Source organism: Tiliqua scincoides, chromosome 2 (assembly GCF_035046505.1).
Source record: "Tiliqua scincoides isolate rTilSci1 chromosome 2, rTilSci1.hap2, whole genome shotgun sequence".
Lineage (NCBI taxonomy): Eukaryota > Metazoa > Chordata > Lepidosauria > Squamata > Scincidae > Tiliqua > Tiliqua scincoides.
The window spans coordinates 78755955-78776896 of NC_089822.1; the positions used below are offsets into that span (position 1 = coordinate 78755955).

At 42.1% G+C, this 20942-nt stretch overlaps 1 protein-coding gene across 1 annotated transcript in view; it reads left to right on the plus strand.

Moving 5' to 3' along the window:
- The first annotated feature begins 4371 nt into the window (after window positions 1-4371).
- The window catches only part of CCDC171 (coiled-coil domain containing 171), a 121171-nt gene continuing 104600 nt past the window's right edge, over window positions 4372-20942 (plus strand). The window contains exons 1-3 of the mRNA XM_066612584.1: window positions 4372-4455; window positions 12128-12302; window positions 16864-17054. Coding sequence (XP_066468681.1) covers window positions 4372-4455; window positions 12128-12302; window positions 16864-17054 — 450 coding nt within the window. The remainder of the gene's footprint in view (window positions 4456-12127; window positions 12303-16863; window positions 17055-20942) is intronic.

Sequence of the window (20942 nt, forward strand, 5' to 3'; positions counted from 1 at the left end):
GGCCTATGGGCTGCTATTTGGTGGGCTGCTGGACTAGATGGGCCTATACAGGAAGCTGGACTAGATGGGCCTATGGCCTGATCCAGTGGGGCTGTTCTTATGTTCTTATGACAAGTAGCCCCATAGGGCTGCCTGTGGCATTGCTCAGGGTAAGGGGACTAAAATGCCCTTACTCCAAGTTGCACCCCGGGCTGCACCAAGCCTGCCCTGGATACAACGCAGGCCATTTGGCCTGCCTGTTCCAAAGCAAGTTAGGATTGCGCCTCCATGTGATATGAGCAGACTGTTGTGTGGAGTGGTGGTTGGAGATCAGAAGTGTATATTGTTGGTAATGATGCTTTCTAGAGTGTGACCATAGGCTTCTTCAGGCATCTATCCATTAGTAATTGATTTTATAATGGCATGCAGAGATTTATAGCTCATTATTTGTGAATAAATCTGAATGATCATTTTAAGAATGCCATGAGATAGCTATTCTTATGTGTGCATTATAGATTTTAGTGCTCCTTCTAGATCTGTGGGAATAATCAGTGTCTGAAATCTTCCTTCTGCTGCAAAGGGGACGAATTATAAGGGTTTATAAAGAATTATAAATCATGAAGATGATGTTCGTCGTTCAGAGAATATAGATTAAAAGGCAGAAAATTAGTTGTCATGAATTCTACCTCTCAAATCAAATGTATAATTCCTGAAGTTAAACAGTAAGTTTTTCCTTTTAATTTAAATAAAATCCAGCAATGTATATTTCCCATTCTATGAGTTGTTTTCTTTGATTGGGGGAAATTAATAACATTTGATAGCTCTGAACACTAGACATCACTTCATGTTACTGCCTATGATCAAACATTCTGACCTTTCACTCTGAACAGAAGCTCTTTTTGTTCATGGAAGGGGGTCTTTCTGTGTGTAACTCTTCTTCTTTGAACAGAAGGTGCTTCTGTTTATGGAATGCAAGGTTAGGATCCAATCTGTATTTTGAAATACAGAGCACTTTCTTTTGGCACATGTTTGCATGGGTTCCCAGTAACAATTTGGAATCTATAAGCTGAAGCAGTTGTTAATGGTATTAAGAACCATTAACATCTCTAATGGTTAAAGTAGCTAATTTAGTTGCCTCACAACAATGATGTGATAGGCTATTAACATTTCCATTTTAAAGACAGAGCCATTCAGTCTGTGAGTAGCTGCAGTGCTGTATGTACTGATTAGTAAGACCCCACTGAACATAGTAGAACTTGCATCAGAGTAAACAGCTATATGATGGCTCTGTAGGATTGTGGCCTTTATGTGTAATATAATGAAGGATGAAGGGAGGTTTGCTGATTTAATTTAAATAGGTTATTTCAGTGGTTCCCAAACTTTTTTTGCTGGTGGCTCCCTTGACCTTCTGGGCCATTGGCTGCAGCTGTCCATTAGGGCTACAATTCTGTACATTGTATCTTGTACCTGTGAGGTTTTTTTGCAAGATTTCTGTGGCTCTCCTGGCTGGTTTTGTGGCTCCCCAGGGAGTCATGGCTCACAGTTTGGAAACTACTGGGTTATTTAAGGATTTTACCCTGTTAAATTATATATTTTCCTGCTTCTTGCAATGCATAATTGCAATTATGACCATCACAATTATTTAAAAACCTTTTTCATTTACTTAATCTTCTTAATATTATAACTATTTAATTAAAGCACTCTAACAATGCTTCTGTTCTTTTAGATCTCCATGCTTTTTTCTTTAAACCTTTCTTTCCTTTGTTGATTCCTTTGGGTGTGGCTGTCATAGTAACATCACTAACAGTCCCACCAGATCAAGAGTCTGTTGCATTCTTTTTTTGCTTTAGCCTCCTGCTTTTCTTTGAGGTTTTGAACAAGTGTTTGTGAGGTAAGAATTATGCCTGATTTCTAAGAAGTCATATTTTTAATGTGCAAAAGATAGTGCTATGGTAATTATGAGTATTCATCTTACAATAATGCTAACAGTACAGTAATTAAACTGCAAGCTGTGTTCATCTGCTATTTGTTTGTTTTCCCTTGACTTCATTAAAACCAATTAATTTCCTTCTTTGTCTTCATTCATTGGAGATATGGCTTGATTAATGCATTACCAACTGTGGCTGCTTCCATGCCATTTCCTGTAATGTAAGGGAAAAGGCCGGTCGCATGGGGTGGGGCCATCTAACAAATCACTTCCCATGGCAAAATAGCACACCCTCTTTCTGGTAATGTGTCACCAGTCCCAATGAGTGAAAACAGAAAATTGCTTATTCCGTCATTGGTACTTTAAAATAGATCCCCTGAAGTGGCTGTAACTGTAAGGAGTGCCTGTTGTCTATGTAGACCAGGAGTGCCCAAACCCCAGCCCTGGGGCCACTTGTGGCCCTTGAGGACTCCCAATGCAGCCCTCAGGGAGCCCCCAGTCTCCAATGAGCCTCTGGCCCTCCAGAGACTTGCTGGAGCCCTCACTGGCCCGATGCAACTGCTTTCAGCATGAGGGCGACTGTTTGACCTCTCATGTGAGCTATGGGATGAGGGCTCCCTCCACTGCTTGCTGTTTCACATCTGTGATGCAGTAGGGGCAGCAAAGGAAAGGCCAGTCTTGCTTTGTGCAATCCTTTTATAGGCCTTGAGCTATTGCAAGACCTTCATTCATTCATGTAAGTTCATCTTTAATATATTCATTTATGTAAACTTATGTAAATTTATTCAAATTTTAAATGTAAATTAATTCTTCCGCCCCACCCGGCCCCCAACACAATGTCAGAGAGATGATGTGGCCCTCCTGCCAAAAACTATGGACACCCCTGTGTAGACTATGTGGCAGCCTAAGTTTCTGGACAGTTAATGCACCTGGCTGAAGTCTCCAGAGGACCAGCTATCCACCCAGTAAGTCATCCTGTGGTGCATCTTAAAAAGGCCATTGTGTTTTAGGCAGGGGTGGCATCCTATGAACCCCCAAGCTAGTTTACCTGCTCCCTAGTGGTAATTATGATGCAGTAGACATAATTCTTATACTACTGCATCACACTGTTTTGCTGTTGTCTTCACAAATCACAACATGCATGTATCTCATGTGTGTTAAAGGAAAAAAGAATCACTACCTCTCAAAATCCCAGTTGATGAAGTTATACCACTGAAGTTCACATGTGTCATATCTGTGAAGCATTGCTGCTGGGTAATGTCAGCATTTTTATCATAGGAGCTAGTTGAGTCTAGCCTGTTGATTGGTTTCTGGAGAATACAGGCCCCCCCCATGCCCATTAACATGATTTAAAGGCTTACCTTTATGAAAATGCTCTTGCTTTACAGGGTTGCTACAGGGCCTACATGCTTATCTTACAGGCTGCCTCCACTTGTTTCATCAGTCCCAGGCAAATGGCAGTTTTAGTTTTAGCATCTTCTAGTTTCCAATAATTCTTTGCTCTGTTGAGATCTTCCATAATACATTCCCTCTTTGATAAGCATATATTGTAATGATCTCTCCTGCTTATTTTATATTTGCTGGTGGAGTATGTTTAAACATGATTTAAATTATTGTAACTATAAGTTGAATCAATTTTATAACTATGTGACTAGATTAGTGATGGTGTGTTGTGAAAGAATTGCTTTTTAGGTGTTAAAGCAATGCAGCATTCTTGGTGAAAGAGTACTGTAGCACCTTAAAGGACCGACAAATTTATTTCAGCATAAGCTTTCATGGGCTACAGTCCATTTCATCAGATTATGAAGTGTTACCCACAGTTGGCAGGTGCCTATAGACACACACACAGGAAAAGAGAAAGAAAGGGGAAAAATGATAAATTGTGAAATCAGAGGACTGTGTGGGCAAGAAGAGGTGTAGCTGGTGATGATTATTAAAGTTCAGTGATGATTCACAACAGTTTATTTAATTCCCATTAGGAGGCAGTCACCCAAGGAGCTTACAGTATTTCTTTAACATACTAATATGTAGAAAAATAATACTCTCCCTGGCTGTGCTGAATTAACTAAAACATTCAGGTAGGAACAATGGTTTCCTACTAGAACATTCATGGTGGACTCAGACCTATGAACAAATGGATCAAATGGCCATGAAAATGGGAGAAGCACAAAGGGTGATTATTCTTAAGTAACACTAAAGATTATTTACATCATCCAGTCCTTCTGGATGTAGTGAGATAAGAAACCCCTGTCTTAATGTAAGCCAAAACAAATGGAACTAAATTTCCTAATAGATTTTCAGTCAGCAGTTTCTTGCTGTATAAAATGGAGGAAAGATAATTGTATGTGCCTCTTTAAGGTCCTTGGAGGAAGAATAGGAGAAATATAATGTAATTGCTTTAAATCCTTGTATTTTCAAGCAGGCACTGTGGAAAGAAGTTTCTACACAATTGCAGTGAGCCTGAAATGGATACTAAGGAAGATCTGAGAAGGAAGCTCCATCAAGCCAAGAAGGAGAAACTGGATTTAACTACAAAACATAATGCAGCAGTAAGTGGTTCATCTTGATGCAAACTTTTCTTAGCACATAGGTAATGTGCTATGCCTTCAGGGCCAGCTGAAGACTGCATATAGCTCTGCTGCCACCAGCCCACCAGCTCCTCCATCCCTTATCTGACTCCATCTTCCATGTGAACTTTTGAGTCAAAACATGAAATGTGAAGCATGCCAGAGTTGCTCCCAGCATGTGCTACATTTCCTCCTTTGTTTAAAGAGGTCCCACAAAGGAACAAGTGATCTTGCTCTTTCCTCAACCAAGCTCTTTTAAAGTGCCTGGTGAAGGAAGGTGTGGGAACCAGATTGCTGCAATGATCTCATTCCTTCCTCTGCACATGCTCTTTACAGAAAGAAGGCAAAACAGGGTGCTCTCCCAGTGTGCCTTGCATTCCTCCTTTGATTAAGAAGCTGTATGGAGGAAAGAGGTGGTAAAGAGGCTGGCTTCATCTGTAGCGATGGAGTGGGAGGGAGGTGGTGGGCATCAGTTCACCGCCTGTCCACCAGGCCCGTAACCAGGATTCTAAAGGTGGGGGGGGGGCAATTATGTCAGCTATCTATACTGGTGTGCAAAATGAAGGCTAAGTATGGAGAAACATCAAAGACCTATAACTAACCCAAATTTCATTAGGAGGAAATACTTTGGGTTGTGTTTTTTTTTTTTTTTTGAAAGATGCATTCATTATCTGTAAAGCAATCTAACAATGATCTGCACAGAATAAATGCATCTCTGTATGCAATGTAAAATCTATTTGTCTGCATAGAAACAACATGCAACTTGTCCTTTCATTTTGAACACCAGTGCAATACACAGACTTGCAACACTGCAAAAGTAAAACATATCACTATGATACAGGTAGTATTTACTTGTATTGAAAGCCTTTCATTTGCTGATGACAAAAGTAAATTTACTTTACCTAAAGCAAGAGGAAAGATATTGAAGTAAAATATAGCAACGCCATGGAACATTAGTTTTTTACATTATTCATTACTTTTAAAAAGCAAGGTACAGAAGATTTGAAACTACCTAGTAGAGCTGAATTCTCCTATCTTTCTGAGAATTGAATCTTCTTAGAACCTTTTCTGCACTTAAATTCTTGGTTCTCTTTAGCTCAAAAGCTAGGTATACTAAATTAACCATTCGTGAGTGAGACATTGATAGTCTTTGAGGTTTGTTAATTCGTGTAAGCACTGAGAAGGTGGATTCACAAACTGCTGTGCTACATGCAAAAGTTCTTACCGCCGCTAACATACTGTAACAATCTTCAAAGGCACTCCTGTGTTTATATATTTCACTGAAGAAATTTCACTTTTCAGTTTTGTTCTTCTCAAGGAAACGTTTTTGTACTTTCATTTCTTCTTTACTTGGAATGGTAATATTGAAATTTTTCAGATACCTAAGCCTACCATTTTCATCATCTAAATTTTCTGCTGCAATTATTGCCTGAAGAATCTCTTCATTGTTGTGAAAACTTCTTTTTATTTTGGCTAGCACTACATCCAGAATTTCAAAAGAGTCAGAAGCATGCTTACTGTGTGTGTCACTACATGATGCTCTGTTACCTGTTGTTTCAGACACCGCATAATCATCAAGTAAGGAATTAAATTTCCTTTTCCTTGGCATTTTTACTTCTTCCTCTTTAGCCAATTTTGATGTTTCCTGCAGAATTGATTTCAAAGTCTCACTGTTTAAGTCTTCTAGTGAACTTTCTGTAGCTTGAATTAAGTTATAGGCCTGCTCCAAGGAAATGTCATGACTTTGGAGTCCCTTATCTACTGGTGAAAGAATTTCCAAAATATTTTCCATTACTACTAGACAAAATCTAAACTCTTGCTTCCGCATTATAAGATGCAGACCAGTGCTAAGAACCACATCTTCCCCAGCAAATCTTTTTCCATTATTTATTGATATTAGTGCAAGAGTTTCTCATATGTTTGTATTCTTCAAAAATTGTCCTACACACCTGATGATGTCCTGATCATCTCTGTTCCAGCAGACGAGAAAGAGCTTTGCCTTCATACTCAGCAGCTACTACCCCACGGGACAAAAAGTTGTATAATTCCACACATTGTCCAAAAAATGCCCTCACCATTGGCACAACTTCAGCTGCTTTAACTACAACTAAATGCAGCCTGTGGTTAAAACAATGGACTTATGGAATTTCTTTCTTCATTTTTTTTTTAATTAATGCCTGGACACCACCTTTCTTGCCACTCATAACTGATGCTCCATCTTAACATTGGCTCAACAGATTGTTAGGATTTAAACCATACCTTCGGAATGTACCTAAAGTTGTGTTTGTAAAAGTCTCAGCATCCAAAACAGTTGTTGTCTCTATGGATAGCATGGATTCGTAAATTTCACCATCTTTAACTTATCTAGTAGTAATTGCTATATTTTCTCTTCGATTTTTGTCTTTTGTTCCATCCTCCAAGACAGAAAAAATGTAACATCTGCATTCTTTATCATTGGAAACTTCCTCTTGAATGAGATCAGTCATTACTTTAACTATTTCATTTTGAATTTCTGGGGATTGGTAAGTGGCATTCTTTGGAATAATTTTATAAGATTCAGCTAGTTTTGGGTCCTTTTGAGGGTATATTTGAAAAGGTTTTTAAATAAACTTTCCTCCACATGTTCTTCAATGTTGTATATTCCCCTCATTGGAAGCTCATTAGCTACAAGAAACTGAATGATTTCAACAATGCTTGAAATGTAATACCTATGTTTTTCAAGCACATTGTCATTAATTAGAGTTGAAATAGATGTGTTTGAATCATTTCTTTGGTTTCTTTCAGATCACATTAACATAGCCTGCAAGTGGGTCTCAGATGATTTAGTTTTATCCAATGCAGCCTTCCAATTGCTAAGTCCCTTTTTTATGTAAGCTGGCTCTTTAGTAGATAGAACAAATTGGTGACATGGATAGCAAAATGCAGCATGTAGTTTTGAAGAATATTCTAACCACTTAAAATGTTGAAACCATTCTGATCTGAATGATCTGCCATCTTTGTTCTTTGGATATTTACCAAGTTTAACTTGTTTAACAGGCTCTCCTACTCGTGCTAAATCATCAGGAGTCTTCTCATTAATTGCCTTACTGGTGCTAGCAGAAGCAATGATATCTCTATCTCCATCTGTTGTTTCCAAAGTTTCTTGGTTTGGTCCATGTTGGAAGATTTCAATACTAATTCTTTTGCACTCAGGTTCTTCAGAGTAAATGTCTGTTTATTTGGTGGTGTATATTCACAAATTCGTATGAGATGTGCCTTGCTGTATATCTCAGCTTCACCACTGCAGTTCTGTCAATCTTTTGTTCCATGGTCACATTGCTGTGACATATGGGAACTCCAGTTTTGGTTTGTTCTATCAAGAAATAGGTGTACCTGTTTTAACCCTTATAAAGTCAAAGCTATGAATTGAAGCCACTCCTTAGATTTGTATAGCATGAGATTGAGAGTTATTGTGTGCCTCTTTGATTATCAGGGAGTAACTTGGGCTGCAATTCAATACACATTTCCTAGGAGTAAGCCCTGATGAACACAGTGGAACTTACCTCTGAGTAGACATGCCTAGGATTGCCCTGTTGGAGGTGAACAGATCTATGTCAAACTGGTGGGTCACAACATACCAGTTTGTGTAAAGTTTCCCCTGTCCCTGGGGAGAGGCAGTGATGCAGTCTCCAGGATCCTGTCAGGAGGTGGGATCCTTTTACTCATGTAGGGTTGTAGCAGGCTCCAGGAGCTGCGGAGAGCCCCACACAGCCCTCCACAGGGCTCTCCAAGGCTTGGTATGTTGATAAAAAAGTCAATGCAAACAACTTCTGGTTTGTGAATGCAACCAGTAGGTGGTTTGTACTTTTTTTCTCAACATTCCAAGCCTTGGGGAGCCTTGTGGAGGGCTGTGCAGGGCTCCCCACAGCTCCTGGTGCCTGCTACAGCACTATGTGAGTAAAAGGGCCCCCCTCAGTGATGCGATCCTGGGGATCATGTTGCTGCCCTCACCCCTGCCCCGCAAAAACTTACATAGGAAGTAAATTTTCCAAAAGGTTTGAGAACCACAGCATGTAGATGAGACAGGTGAGTTACTACACCCAAATGTCTCTGACTATGGAGCTTTCTCTTTTCTTCTTTAATAGGGGAGAAGAGGTATAACTACATTTCTTGTAGGATGGAATTTTTATTTTATTACGTTGATTTATCCTTTCCTGACGGTTTTCCTTTTCTGTTTTCCTTTCATGATTTCCTTTTCTGAGGGTTGTCCGAGAGCCAAAGAGCTATTTTAGGTATACCTCATGAGAGCTTTCACTTCTTTGAATAATGAATTCCATATCACAATCTGATTTTTGAAACCCATTTCAATTTTATTAATTAATTTAAATTAATTAATTAGATTTGTATTCCGCCTTTCTTCCCAAAGGGCACCTAAGGCGACTAACAATCAATTTAAAATACAAACAAAGATACAAATAAACATTAAAAATACAAAACAATTAAAAATAATAAAAACATGATAAAATACATAGCAGCAGATTAAAAGCATGCAGTTTTAAAAGCAGTTTGCCATTTTGTAAAGCAGGCCGCTGCTCCAGGAATAGACTTTCATATTTCCAGAGGGCAGATGGAAATATGGGCCTTTGTATACGCTGTGTATGCTGGGTTTTCTTGTTGATACTTACAGTAGATCTAATTTATAAAGCATTTTCAGATGAGGAAATTGCAAGTATTTGTAATAATATTTTAGGGACATTGACATCTTAAAATAGATCAGCAGTTCCCAAAATGTGGGTCCATGGCCCACCAGTGGATCATGTCATGAATAAGTACATTAGGCCTAGGTTGGCATGGGAAGCCTGAACCAAACTAGAAGTGTAACAGAGAAGTTGCTAGCAGTTCTCAGCTGCAGAAATGTGAGTAAATAAACAAAAGGATTTGTTGTCTCTCCTTTGCTGGCCAGGAAGAACAGATAACAAGAATTACAACCAATTGGAATGTTTAGCACCTTAGCAGACAGAGAGGCTCCTTATCAAGGGTGATTGAGTGCAGCTGTGGATCTCTAGTTGGGAGGGGTAAGAACTATGAAGGGTTAACAACCAGACCAACTTCCAGAAGGTTCAGTTCCTCAAGGTTTCTGATTGGACAGTCTAATAAGTATGAAGTCACCTCAGTATATCAGCATATGAAGTATAATAATGAGTGCCCAGGGGGTGTGTGGGCGTCCTTCTTGAACAGAGTTTTGGGTGCAACATCCTGCACATGTGTGAGCTCCATTGTCCATCATGGGCACCTGGCCCCATAGGTAGCCCTGGAGCTAAGAGATCTACAAGAATAACTGACCCAGGTGAGAGATGGGTATTAACAGAGATAGCCAGCTAGCTTTATTATTTTATTGCTGATATGTTTCCTAGATGTTTATGCCTTTAGCATTTGCTGCCTTATTGTAGAGTGTGTAACCTTAGTAGTATTGGCAACCTTCAGTCTCGAAAGACTATGGTATCGTGCTCTGAAAGGTGGTTCTGGCACAGCGTCTAGTGTGGCTGAAAAGGCCAATCCGGGAGTGACAATCCCTTCCACACCGGGAGCAAGTGCAGTCTGTCCCTGGTCTGTCTCCCTGGCTATGGGCCTTCCTTCTTTGCCTCTTTGCCTCAGACTGTTGGCAAAGTGTCTCTTCAAACTGGGAAAGGCCATGCTGCACAGCCTGCCTCCAAGCGGGCCGCTCAGAGGCCAGGGTTTCCCACTAGTTGAGGTCCATCCCTAAGGCCTTCAGATCCCTCTTGCAGATGTCCTTGTATCGCAGCTGTGGTCTACCTGTAGGGCGCTTTCCTTGCACGAGTTCTCCATAGAGGAGATCCTTTGGGATCCGGCCATCATCCATTCTCACGACATGACCAAGCCAACGCAGGCGTCTCTGTTTCAGCAGTGAATACATGCTAGGGATTCCAGCACGTTCCAGGACTGTGTTGTTTGGAACTTTGTCCTGCCAGGTGATGCCGAGGATGCGTCGGAGGCAGCGCATGTGGAAAGCGCTCAGTTTCCTCTCCTGTTGTGAGTGAAGAGTCCATGACTCGCTGCAGTACAGAAGTGTACTCAGGACGCAAGCTCTGTAGACCTGGATCTTGGTATGTTCCGTCAGCTTCTTGTTGGCCCAGACTCTCTTTGTGAGTCTGGAAAACGTGGTAGCTGCTTTACCGATGCGCTTGTTTAGCTCGGTATCGAGAGAAAGAGTGTCGGAGATCGTTGAGCCAAGGTACACAAAGTCATGGACAACCTCCAGTTCATGCTCAGAGATTGTAATGCAGGGAGGTGAGTCCACATCCTGAACCATGACCTGTGTTTTCTTCAGGCTGATTGTCAGTCCAAAATCTTGGCAGGCCTTGCTAAAACGATCCATGAGCTGCTGGAGATCTTTGGCAGAGTGGGTAGTGACAGCTGCATCGTCGGCAAAGAGGAAGTCACGCAGACATTTCAGCTGGACTTTGGATTTTGCTCTCAGTCTGGAGAGGTTGAAGAGCTTTCCGTCTGATCTGGTCCGGAGATAGATGCCTTCTGTTGCAGTTCCAAAGGCCTTTCCAAAGGCCTTTCCAAAGGCCTTTCCAAAGGCCTGTGTAACCTTATGTACTTAATAAACTAAAATATCTTTTACTAAGTTGTCTCATTGTCTGTTGGGGGCAAAGGTTCAGAATCCTGCCTAGCCGTTCAGCAAGCTACCAAGTGCTCATTGAGGTCTAGTAACTTGAGGACTGAGGCTTTAACTGGAGAAAGAGCTCAGTGCCTGCAAGGGGTAAAATTAAGCCTAGAGGGTGGGTGGCAGTACAGGGTGGTGGCAGTACTACTGGGCAAGGGGCTTTAAGGGCTTTAGGGTTCGAAAACCAAGAACGCTGAGCACCCAAACCCCCCCTTTGTATATGACAGGTAACAACCCAATTTTTGGTGGATTGCGAAACTGAGAGGGTAGATTAGGCTATGTGCCTCTAAGGCAGGGGTGTCCAAACCTTTTGGCAGGAGGGCCACATCATCTCTCTGACACTGTGTCTGGGGCCGGGAAAAAAAAAGAATTAATTTACATTTCAAATTTGAATAAATTTCAATAAATGAATATGGAACTTATATGAATGAATGAAGGTCTTGCAATAGCTCAACGCCTATAAAAGGCTTTGCACAAAGCAAGGCCAACGTTTGCTGCCACTGCTGCATCACAGATGTGAAACAGCAAGCAGTGGAGAGAGCCCTTATTCCATAGCTCACATGAGAGGTCAAACAGCTGGCCATCACACTGAGAGCAGTTGAATCAGGCCAGCACAGGCTCCAGAGAATCTCTGGAGGGCCAGAGGTTCATTGGAGACTAGGAGCTCCCTGAGGGCCAGATTGGGAGTCCTCGAGGGTCGCAAATGGCCCCAGGGCCGGGGTTTGGGCACCCTTGCTCTAGGGTGAAACAATGTGTTACTTGGGGGGAGCATCCTGATACTAAAACATTTTGGAACCACTGAAATAGATAAATGAAATGGGCAAAAGAGATATTAAGCTGATTTTATAAATTACTCTTGGATTGGATTATTATGCTTGGGAATTTCTAAATGTGAAAGTGCTTACTTAATTGGGTATTTCTTGTGGTGTTTATTTACAAGCAATTTTGTCTGTGATGGATTGCTTAAATCTATTTCTTTCACAGCTATCAAATTATGAAAGCCAAGTTGCCAAGTTGCGAGCAGAAGTTGAGAAGGGTGAGGCTCTGAGACAAAGTCTTGAATATGAACTTGCTGTTGCAAGGAAGGAAGTTGGTCTGGAAAGGTGTTCATTGGAAGACAAGTTATGTGATGCAAATAAACAAATTGAACAGCTTCAAGGTAAGTTTCAAGACCAACCCCAATAATTATCCTGTGGTCCTTTAGTATGAGCTGTAAGGGACCTTGGTTCTGCTGATCACACTTGCTGTTCGCAGCTTTGGTTCAACCTACTAGTCTTCTGTTTATGATTGTATGTCCTAAACAGACGGCCTTCGTATATGCAGATTTGGTATCCATGGATTTGAATATCCATGGGTTCAAAACTTGCGGGGTGAGTCACCTGTTGCTCTCCAAACATAACCCGAGCATCCAAAGGGCCTTCTGAGGGTTGGGGCTATGCGCAGCCTCCCCAACCCTCAGAAGGACTTTGGAAGGCCCAAAAGCACAACTTCCAGTTTTTGGCCAAAGACTGCAAATCATGCTTTTCATTCCTCAAAAAGCCCTCTGGATATGACCTGAGCACTGCTCCAGTTGTTTTTGGAGGGCAATAGGGTGCCTCATCCACGGATTTGAACATCCGCTGGTTTTGGTATCTGCAGCGGGTCTGGGAACAGATTCCCTGTAGATACTGAGGGCTGCCCTGTATCTTACTACCTAAAGTAAATAAAATGACCAACAGCTGTTGACAGGATTTACTTGGAAACTTCAGCTAAGTTTGTCTTCTGCAAATGGAAAGTACTTCCATTTGCATGCGGAGGGGGGAATTTTTTGAATTTCCCTTTATTTTGCAGACTTCTGTGCATTACACAGTTCTGTTCTGGGGATTCTCCTAATCCTCTGAAGTAAATTTGGGGGGGGGGGCATAAAGGCTGCTATGCTAAGGAGATGGTGGTGAGGGAGTTCACTTCCTCAAATTTCCTCCCTCCTTAGGATAAAAGTCTCTTTGTATTCCTCTCAAGCCCCTGAGAGAAGATGCAACTGCTGTGCTTCCTTCCCTGTTCTTCACTAGTCCATTCACTCACCTTCCCTCTCCTGAAGAAAACTAGAGTTTCATTTGGTGAAGCACCTCATCTAACTAGCATTTTCATTCTACAATGGGTTCCTTTCATGGTTCGCTTTTTTCTCATTGCTTATGATTCCGATTTTGTTGCTTTTAAAAAGAAAAACACCCTGAAAACCTGACTGTTGACAAGAGTCTGTTATCCTACATCTTTAATTATGGGCTTAATGTTTATTCTGGAGTTCATATTTCAGACACTGCCTCTATACCACTTAAAAAACCCCTTAGAGCCTGGCTTCACATTTGACCTGCTTTTTTCTTCTGTACACAATAGCAAAACATCTTGACATTGTAAAAGGCACCAGATTTCTTTCAAACCATTTTGTGCTAACTGCACATAAAAGGTTTTTTGTGTGAAAAATTCAGCTAAAAAGCTTTTGACTTTTTGCATCTTTTTTCACCCCACTAGCCATTGTGGTGATCAATATACAGTATAATGAAGATGTAGTTGTCAAGCATTTTCCTTTTGTTTAATTTCTGGCTTAGAAGCTGTAACCAGTAGTCAGTCCTGCATCTGTGCCTTCTCTGGCTTCTCCTAGTTAATTAATGTATTCCCCCCCCCCCCCAGTTGCATAGAGATTTCTCTGTCTTGATTGTTTGGGGTTGGTGCTTATAATGCCTGTTCTGAGATCTGCCAAGATGCACAGTCTGAAGGGTTCTCCTATGGGCTTGTGGCCTTTCTTCATTGACTTCCTCAGGAAGTCGATGTTCCCCCACCCCAATATTTTTATTTCCTTTTTTAAAGAAAAGCTCTTAATTACATATTTTAAAATGATTAGAAATGAACTTCGCCTCTCTCTGTCTGGTTGATTTGTTAGGCTCAATAGCGCGTAGTTGCAGCAGTCACAAAATGTTGTGAAATGGCTACACTTCCAGTAGTTCTACAGCAGAAGTGTGCTGTTGGTTATGGTCCTGTAGTCTACAAAGGAGAAAAATTATTTTCTTCCCACCCCCTTATGTTCAATTCTGGCTACAAAATGTTACATTTTCTTTTTTTATATACATCTTTAAGATGTTAGTTCTTAAGATATTTGCTGTCTTGATGGTTTTGTCTTTTTTTTTTTTATACAATGATAGCCACATTAGGTGTCTAACATCTGGGACAGAAAAGTAGCTTATGTAGTATTTTATAAATAATCTAAAAAATCCTCTGTGCATAGCAGTAAACTGTGCTAATATATCATAAGAGCCAATAGAACACATTTACAGAATATTTGACTGAGGGATCTTCAATCCCTCTGTTGAATTTAGATTGTAAACTCCTTGGGGGCAGGGATTCTCTCCATTGTTGCTTTACGACTTTCTGTAAAGCATATGCACAGCAGTGGTGCTATAGACATAGTTATTGTATGTAAGATAAATCCTGGCTCCCCCATTTTTTGTCTTGCAGGGCATTCCCTTCCTTAGGTTATCAGTTGTTGTTTTTTTAGTTTTTTTGCAATTTCTTGCTTGTTTAAATTGAGGATTTATTTTGCATCAGAGGCACAGGCAGTCGGAAGCTGCCTGATTTGAAAGAGACTGATCTCTCTGACTGTAATTTTTTATTTAGAGAAAATCATTACACAAAAGACAAGAAATTCTGTAGGGGGAGTACCTATCTCAAACCATTAACATATTTTTTCCTTTATTCCACTTTGGAATTGGATTTGGAGATAGATTCAATGCCCATGGACCTTTTTACTTTACAATACTTTAGGGAACAGTTGTGTTTTTTTGACCATACATTTTATATGTTGGTTACTCAGCAGCCATGTAGCTGGAAGGTGTGCCTTCCAGGGTTGTCCCCCTTCCCCTTCTAAATACAACCGGAGCTGTGCTCTAGTGTAATCTGGAGGGTAATTTGAGACCTGTAGAGGCTGCGCACGGTCTCTGGGAGACCTTGGAACAGGGGTGTCAAACATAACGCTGGATGCGGCCCGCGGAAGCTTTTAATCTGGCCCTCAAGCTCTCATCTGCTGAGCAGTACTGTGGTGTTACTGCTGAAAGGCAGTCCATGTGAAAATTGGGCTCTCTCATATCTTGAAATATAATCAAGATTTGTGTATTTTATCTTCTGTTGTTTGCAGCTAATGAGTTCCTAAGTAAGAAAAAAGTGCTTATTTTTTATTATGACCTGTTTAATGACATCAGTTCCTGCGTAGTAATGACATCACTTCCAGTCCTCAGCAGGCATCATGGATACTATTTGACCCTCGGTATGAAACAAATTCGACACCATGCATTAGAAGTTCACTTCTGGTTTTTCAGGAAAACTAGAAGTGACCTTTTAAGACCTTCTGAGACCTAGGAAGGCTGCGCAGCTCCAGTTGCTTTTGGATGGGGCAGACGGATGAGCAAACGGGGCAGGATCTTGACAGCTGCAGAATAGGGCTACCCAGGATCCTATGACCACCCCTCAGTTATACTACTGCTCTGCCTTGGAAGAGGCTATAGTGAAAATGCAGGAAGTCTTTTTGGAGGCCAGTCAAAGTCTTTATAATGTTGGTGGTTCTTTTTTTTTTTTTTTTTTAGGGCACAAAAGACTAATTCAAGCATTTCTGGGCAGGCAGATCATCACAATCATTTTGTAGGATAGTAATTTTTATGGATTCGTTTACAAGACAGATCTTATGTTTTGCCTGTACATCTTTGTGTTTTATATACACTAAGGGCCCAATCCTATCCAAATTTCCAGTGCTAATGGAAACATTACCTTACCTTGAGGAGGCCTCTGTCATGTTCCCCACCACAACAGGATGCAGCGCATGCTCCACTGGCACGGCTGCATCAGCACTGGAAAGTGGAATGGGATTGGGTTGTGAGAGCCCAATCCTGGGCTGGACGCGCCAGCTTACCGCCAGCGTGCACTGTCGCAAACGTGCTGCTGGGCGAGCACCCATGCTAGCCCAGCGCTGGCTGGCACTGGGCTAGCATCGGGCAGGCACCCAGTCTCCACCGCTTGGCAGTCGCATGGACAGCTGAGGCAAGATAAGGTAAGTGGGGGCAGGGGGGAGGCACAGATGAGGCGTTTTGTGGAGGGTGGAGAGAGGGTGGGGAGGAGACGTGCCAGGGGAAGGGAGCGGGGAGGGAGGGAGGCAGGTCTGGTGGAGCTCTGTTTCCTTACCTGGAAGAAGGGGATGAAAGTCTCCTTCTTCTGAGGTGCCGCCCATGGCTGCTGTGGGCATGCTGGATGTGGCGGCAAAGCCGCATGCCACGGGAGTGCAGGATGGGCTGTAAGTCACTTATGGATGGATCAGTTCTGTAGAGGAGATGAAACAGCTGGCCTAGTGCTAGTGAACCAGCACTATTGTGCCTGTGTGAATGCACCAATGCAGCCATCCATAACTTGGCGAGCCTGTGTAGTTTTCAGAACACAACATTCAGACTCAATGTGTGTACATACTGTTATCTCTGCCATGTTTTTTATTGTGTTATAAAATAGAAACACTGGGTTAAAATCTTTCTTATTTATTGTTACAGTACATATTGAAAGAACATCTGAGCTCGAAAATATTGCTGTTTCTTTTATGCCTTTCCCCCCATGTTTAAGGAGAAGAGAGAAGAATTTATGCTGCTTTCAATAATGTTTTAACAGTACTTGAGGTTCCGCTAACACATAGTCTCGTTTCTTCTTGTCAATAGCAATGATTGTAGCTTTTCGACAAAAGCTGAAAGAGTCTGAAGGAAACTTTCACATTGCTCAACAGCAGTGGGATGAGAAACGGCAAAGGCTGATGAACGATTTATCAGAAAGAGACCTCATTATAAAGACCTGCAATAGTGAATATGAATTACTTTTGAAGGAGAAGTTGAAACTCGACAATACTTTGAAGGTATGCTTTTATACAAGTTGTAAGTATTTGGACAATACATAAGAACAGCCCCACTGGATCAGGCCATAGGCCCTTCTAGTCCAGCTTCCTGTATCTCACAGCGGCCCACCAAATGCCCCAGGGAGCACACCAGGTAACAAGAGACCTCATCCTGGTGCCCTCCCTTGCATCTGGCATTCTGACATAACCCATTTCTAAAATCAGGAGGTTGCGCATACGCATCATGGCTTGTACCCCGTAATGGATTTTTCCTCCAGAAACTTGTCCAATCCCCTTTTAAAGGTGTCTAAGCTAGACACCAGCACCACATCCTGTGGCAAGGAGTTCCACGGACCGACCACACGCTGAGTAAAGAAATATTTTCTTTTGTCTGTCCTAACCCGCCCAACACTCAATTTTAGAGGATGTCCCCTGGTTCTGGTATTATGTGAGAGTGTAAAGAGCATCTCCCTATCCACTCTGTCCATTCCCTGCATAATTTTGTATGTCTCAATCATGTCCCCCCTCAAGCGTCTCTTTTCTAGGCTGAAGAGGCCCAAACGCCGTAGCCTTTCCTCATAAGGAAGGTGCCCCAGCCCCGTAATCATCTTAGTCGCTCTTTTGCACCTTTTCCATTTCCACTATGTCTTTTTTGAGATGTGGCGACCAGAACGGGACACAATACTCCAGGTGTGGCCTTACCATAGATTTGTACAACGGCATTATAATACTAGCCGTTTTGTTCTCAATACCCTTCCTAATGATCCCAAGCATAGAATTGGCCTTCTTCACTGCCGCCGCACATTGGGTTGACACTTTCATCGACCTGTCCACCACCACCCCAAGATCTCTCTCCTGATCTGTCACAGACAGCTCAGAACCCATCAGCCTATATCTAAAGTTTTGATTTTTTTTGCCCCAATGTGCATGACTTTACACTTACTGACATTGAAGCGCATCTGCCATTTTGCTGCCCATTCTGCCAGTCTGGAGAGATCCTTCTGGAGCTCCTCACAATCACTTCTGGTCTTTACCACTCGGAAAAGTTTGGTGTCGTCTGCAAACTTAGCCACCTCACTGCTCAACCCTGTCTCCAGGTCATTTATGAAGAGGTTGAAAAGCACCGGTCCCAGGACAGATCCTTGGGGCACACCACTTTTCACCTCTCTCCATTGTGAAAATTGCCCATTGACACCCACTCTCTGCTTCCTGGCCTCCAACCAGTTCTCAGTCCACAAGAGGACCTGTCCTCTAATTCCCTGACTGTGGAGTTTTTTCAGTAGCCTTTGGTGAGGGACCGTGTCAAACGCCTTCTGAATGTCCAGATATATAATGTCCACGGGTTCTCCCGCATCCACATGCCTGTTGACCTTTTCAAAGAATTCTATAAGGTTTGTGAGGCAAGACTTACCCTTACAGAAGCCATGCTGACTCTCCCTCAGCAAGGCCTGTTCGTCTATGTGTTTTGAGATCCTATCTTTGATGAGGCATTCCACCATCTTACCCGGTATAGATGTTAGGCTGACCGGCCTATAGTTTCCCGGGTCCCCCCTCTTTCCCTTTTTAAAGATAGGTGTGACATTTGCTATCCTCCAATCTTCTGGCACCGTGGCCGTTTTGAGGGACAAGTTGCATACCTTAGTCAAGAGATCTGCAAGAACATGTTGAAGAACTTCTTAATATTATTTTGCCTCGTTTCCTGCAAGGAGCTCAGGGTGGCATGTATGGTTCCTTCTGTTAGGGTTCAATCCTTTCCAACTTTCTAGCATTGATGCAACTGCAATACAGCCCTGAGGTAAGGGAATAAGCGTTCCCTTATCTTGAAGAGACCTCTTTGACTGCCCCCACACCGCAGGATGCAGCCATGCCACTGTGGTGTGCATTGCATCAGCTCTGGAAAGTTGGACAGGATGAGGCTTTTAATTCTCATAACAGCCCTATGTGGTAGGGTAGGCTGAGAGACAGTGGCTGCCTGAAAGTAGTCATTTTCTGTAAAAATATAGAATAGGTCTGCTGAAAGTTGTTATGGTAAAAAGTACAGTATGAACTGTAAAAGAGGAATTTAAATATTTTGCCCTGTTTTCTAACAGGTGTTGCAGCCTGCGCCTCCTTTGGGGTGTTTGTCTGCCAGGTGCTTTCTAACTCAAGGAGGAGTGCAAAGTCTTTTGTATTGGCAACCTTCAGTCTCGAAAGACTATGGTATCGTGCTCTGAAAGGTGGTTCTGGCACAGCGTCTAGTGTGGCTGAAAAGGCCAATCCGGGAGTGACAATCCCTTCCACACCGGGAGCAAGTGCAGTCTGTCCCTGGTCTGTCTTCCTGGCTATGGGCCTTCCTTCTTTGCCTCTTAGCCTCAGACTGTTGGCAAAGTGTCTCTTCAAACTGGGAAAGGCCATGCTGCACAGCCTGCCTCCAAGCGGGCCGCTCAGAGGCCAGGGTTTCCCACTTGTTGAGGTCCATCCCTAAGGCCTTCAGATCCCTCTTGCAGATGTCCTTGTATCGCAGCTGTGGTCTACCTGTAAATGCAATAGCATCATCTTGTGGCTAACAACCAAGCATTGCACTTTCAAATTTATTTCAACAGCCTAGACCCTGAATGATTTCCATTGAAGTCACAGAAATAAATCTTTAAATCCAACTGGATAGGACTGTGAAAAATTTAACAGTATCTTTAAAGAAAGTTGAATTTCTGTTTATAATAAAATAAAAGCCCAATATTTGAATGTGTTACAATTTTCATGCACTTTAAAAATGTGTTGAATGTCACCATAAAATATTGTGATTGACTCTTCTCCCTTACTTGGTTTTTTAAAAAACAACAATACAAAACTCTGCCTATCGCCCACACCCTGTGGTGGCTTTACTGCACTGGAGTGGACTGCTGCAGCCATCACCACTTTGCCTTAAAAAGTTACGATTTATCTTATTTACACACATAAATAAAGTAAATTCTTTTTGCATGCTAAAACTAATCCAGGTGGTGGATTATATATAGTAAAAGATTCAGGTCACAGTTCAGAATACTGCATTGTTAGCTCCATTATTTCACAGTAAGGCTTTTGACTTATTTGTCCAATGAAAGCCACTGGCAGTTTTAAAAAGCCATTTTACAGTATCTCATTGGGAATGCTGTACCAAGCTGGTCAAAAGTGTCACTAAGGGCACAATCCTAACCAGGTCTACTCAGAAGTAAGTACTATTTTGTTCAGTGGGGCTTACTCTCAGGAAAGTGTGGTTAGGATTTCAGCCTAAGGCACACAAGCTGCAGGGCACGTAAAAGTAACTTTCTGGAGAGTGAGCAAGATAATAATATACAGTATTTACATACCGCCTTTCTTGGTCTTTATTCAAGACTTTATTCAAGGCGGTTTACATAGGCAGGCTTATTAAATCCACGCAGGGATTTTTACAAATTGAAAGAAGGTTCTTTCTTTCAAGAACCACTACATTCAAGGTGTTACACTCCGATCTGGTTTAACATTCTGGCCTCCCACGCTCCGAGCAGATGGAACAGCTCAGCTGCAGCTTGCCAGCTGCTTCAAGGTCGCACGGTGCCGGTGGCCTCGAACTGCCGACCTTGTGGATGTTAATCTTCAGGCAAATGGAGGCTCTACCCTTTAGACCAGACCTCCTGCCCTCGATGTGAAACAGTAGTGTGATTCTGGATTTTCTGAAGCCAGCTTTCATTCTGCTGTCTGCTTTACTGGAACAGATTTCACACCCTCCTGCAGTTCACAACTGCTTATACTGTACCTTGACAATTGTACTGTACTTTGATCTGACTCCAGAGATCAGATACTTTCCACCATGTTCTCATTGTCCATGTGATGCTTTCATAAGTGTTTCATATTGGGTTCAAATGTACTAGTGTCGCAACAGCACCTGCCATGATTTTTGCATATGAGTGCCAC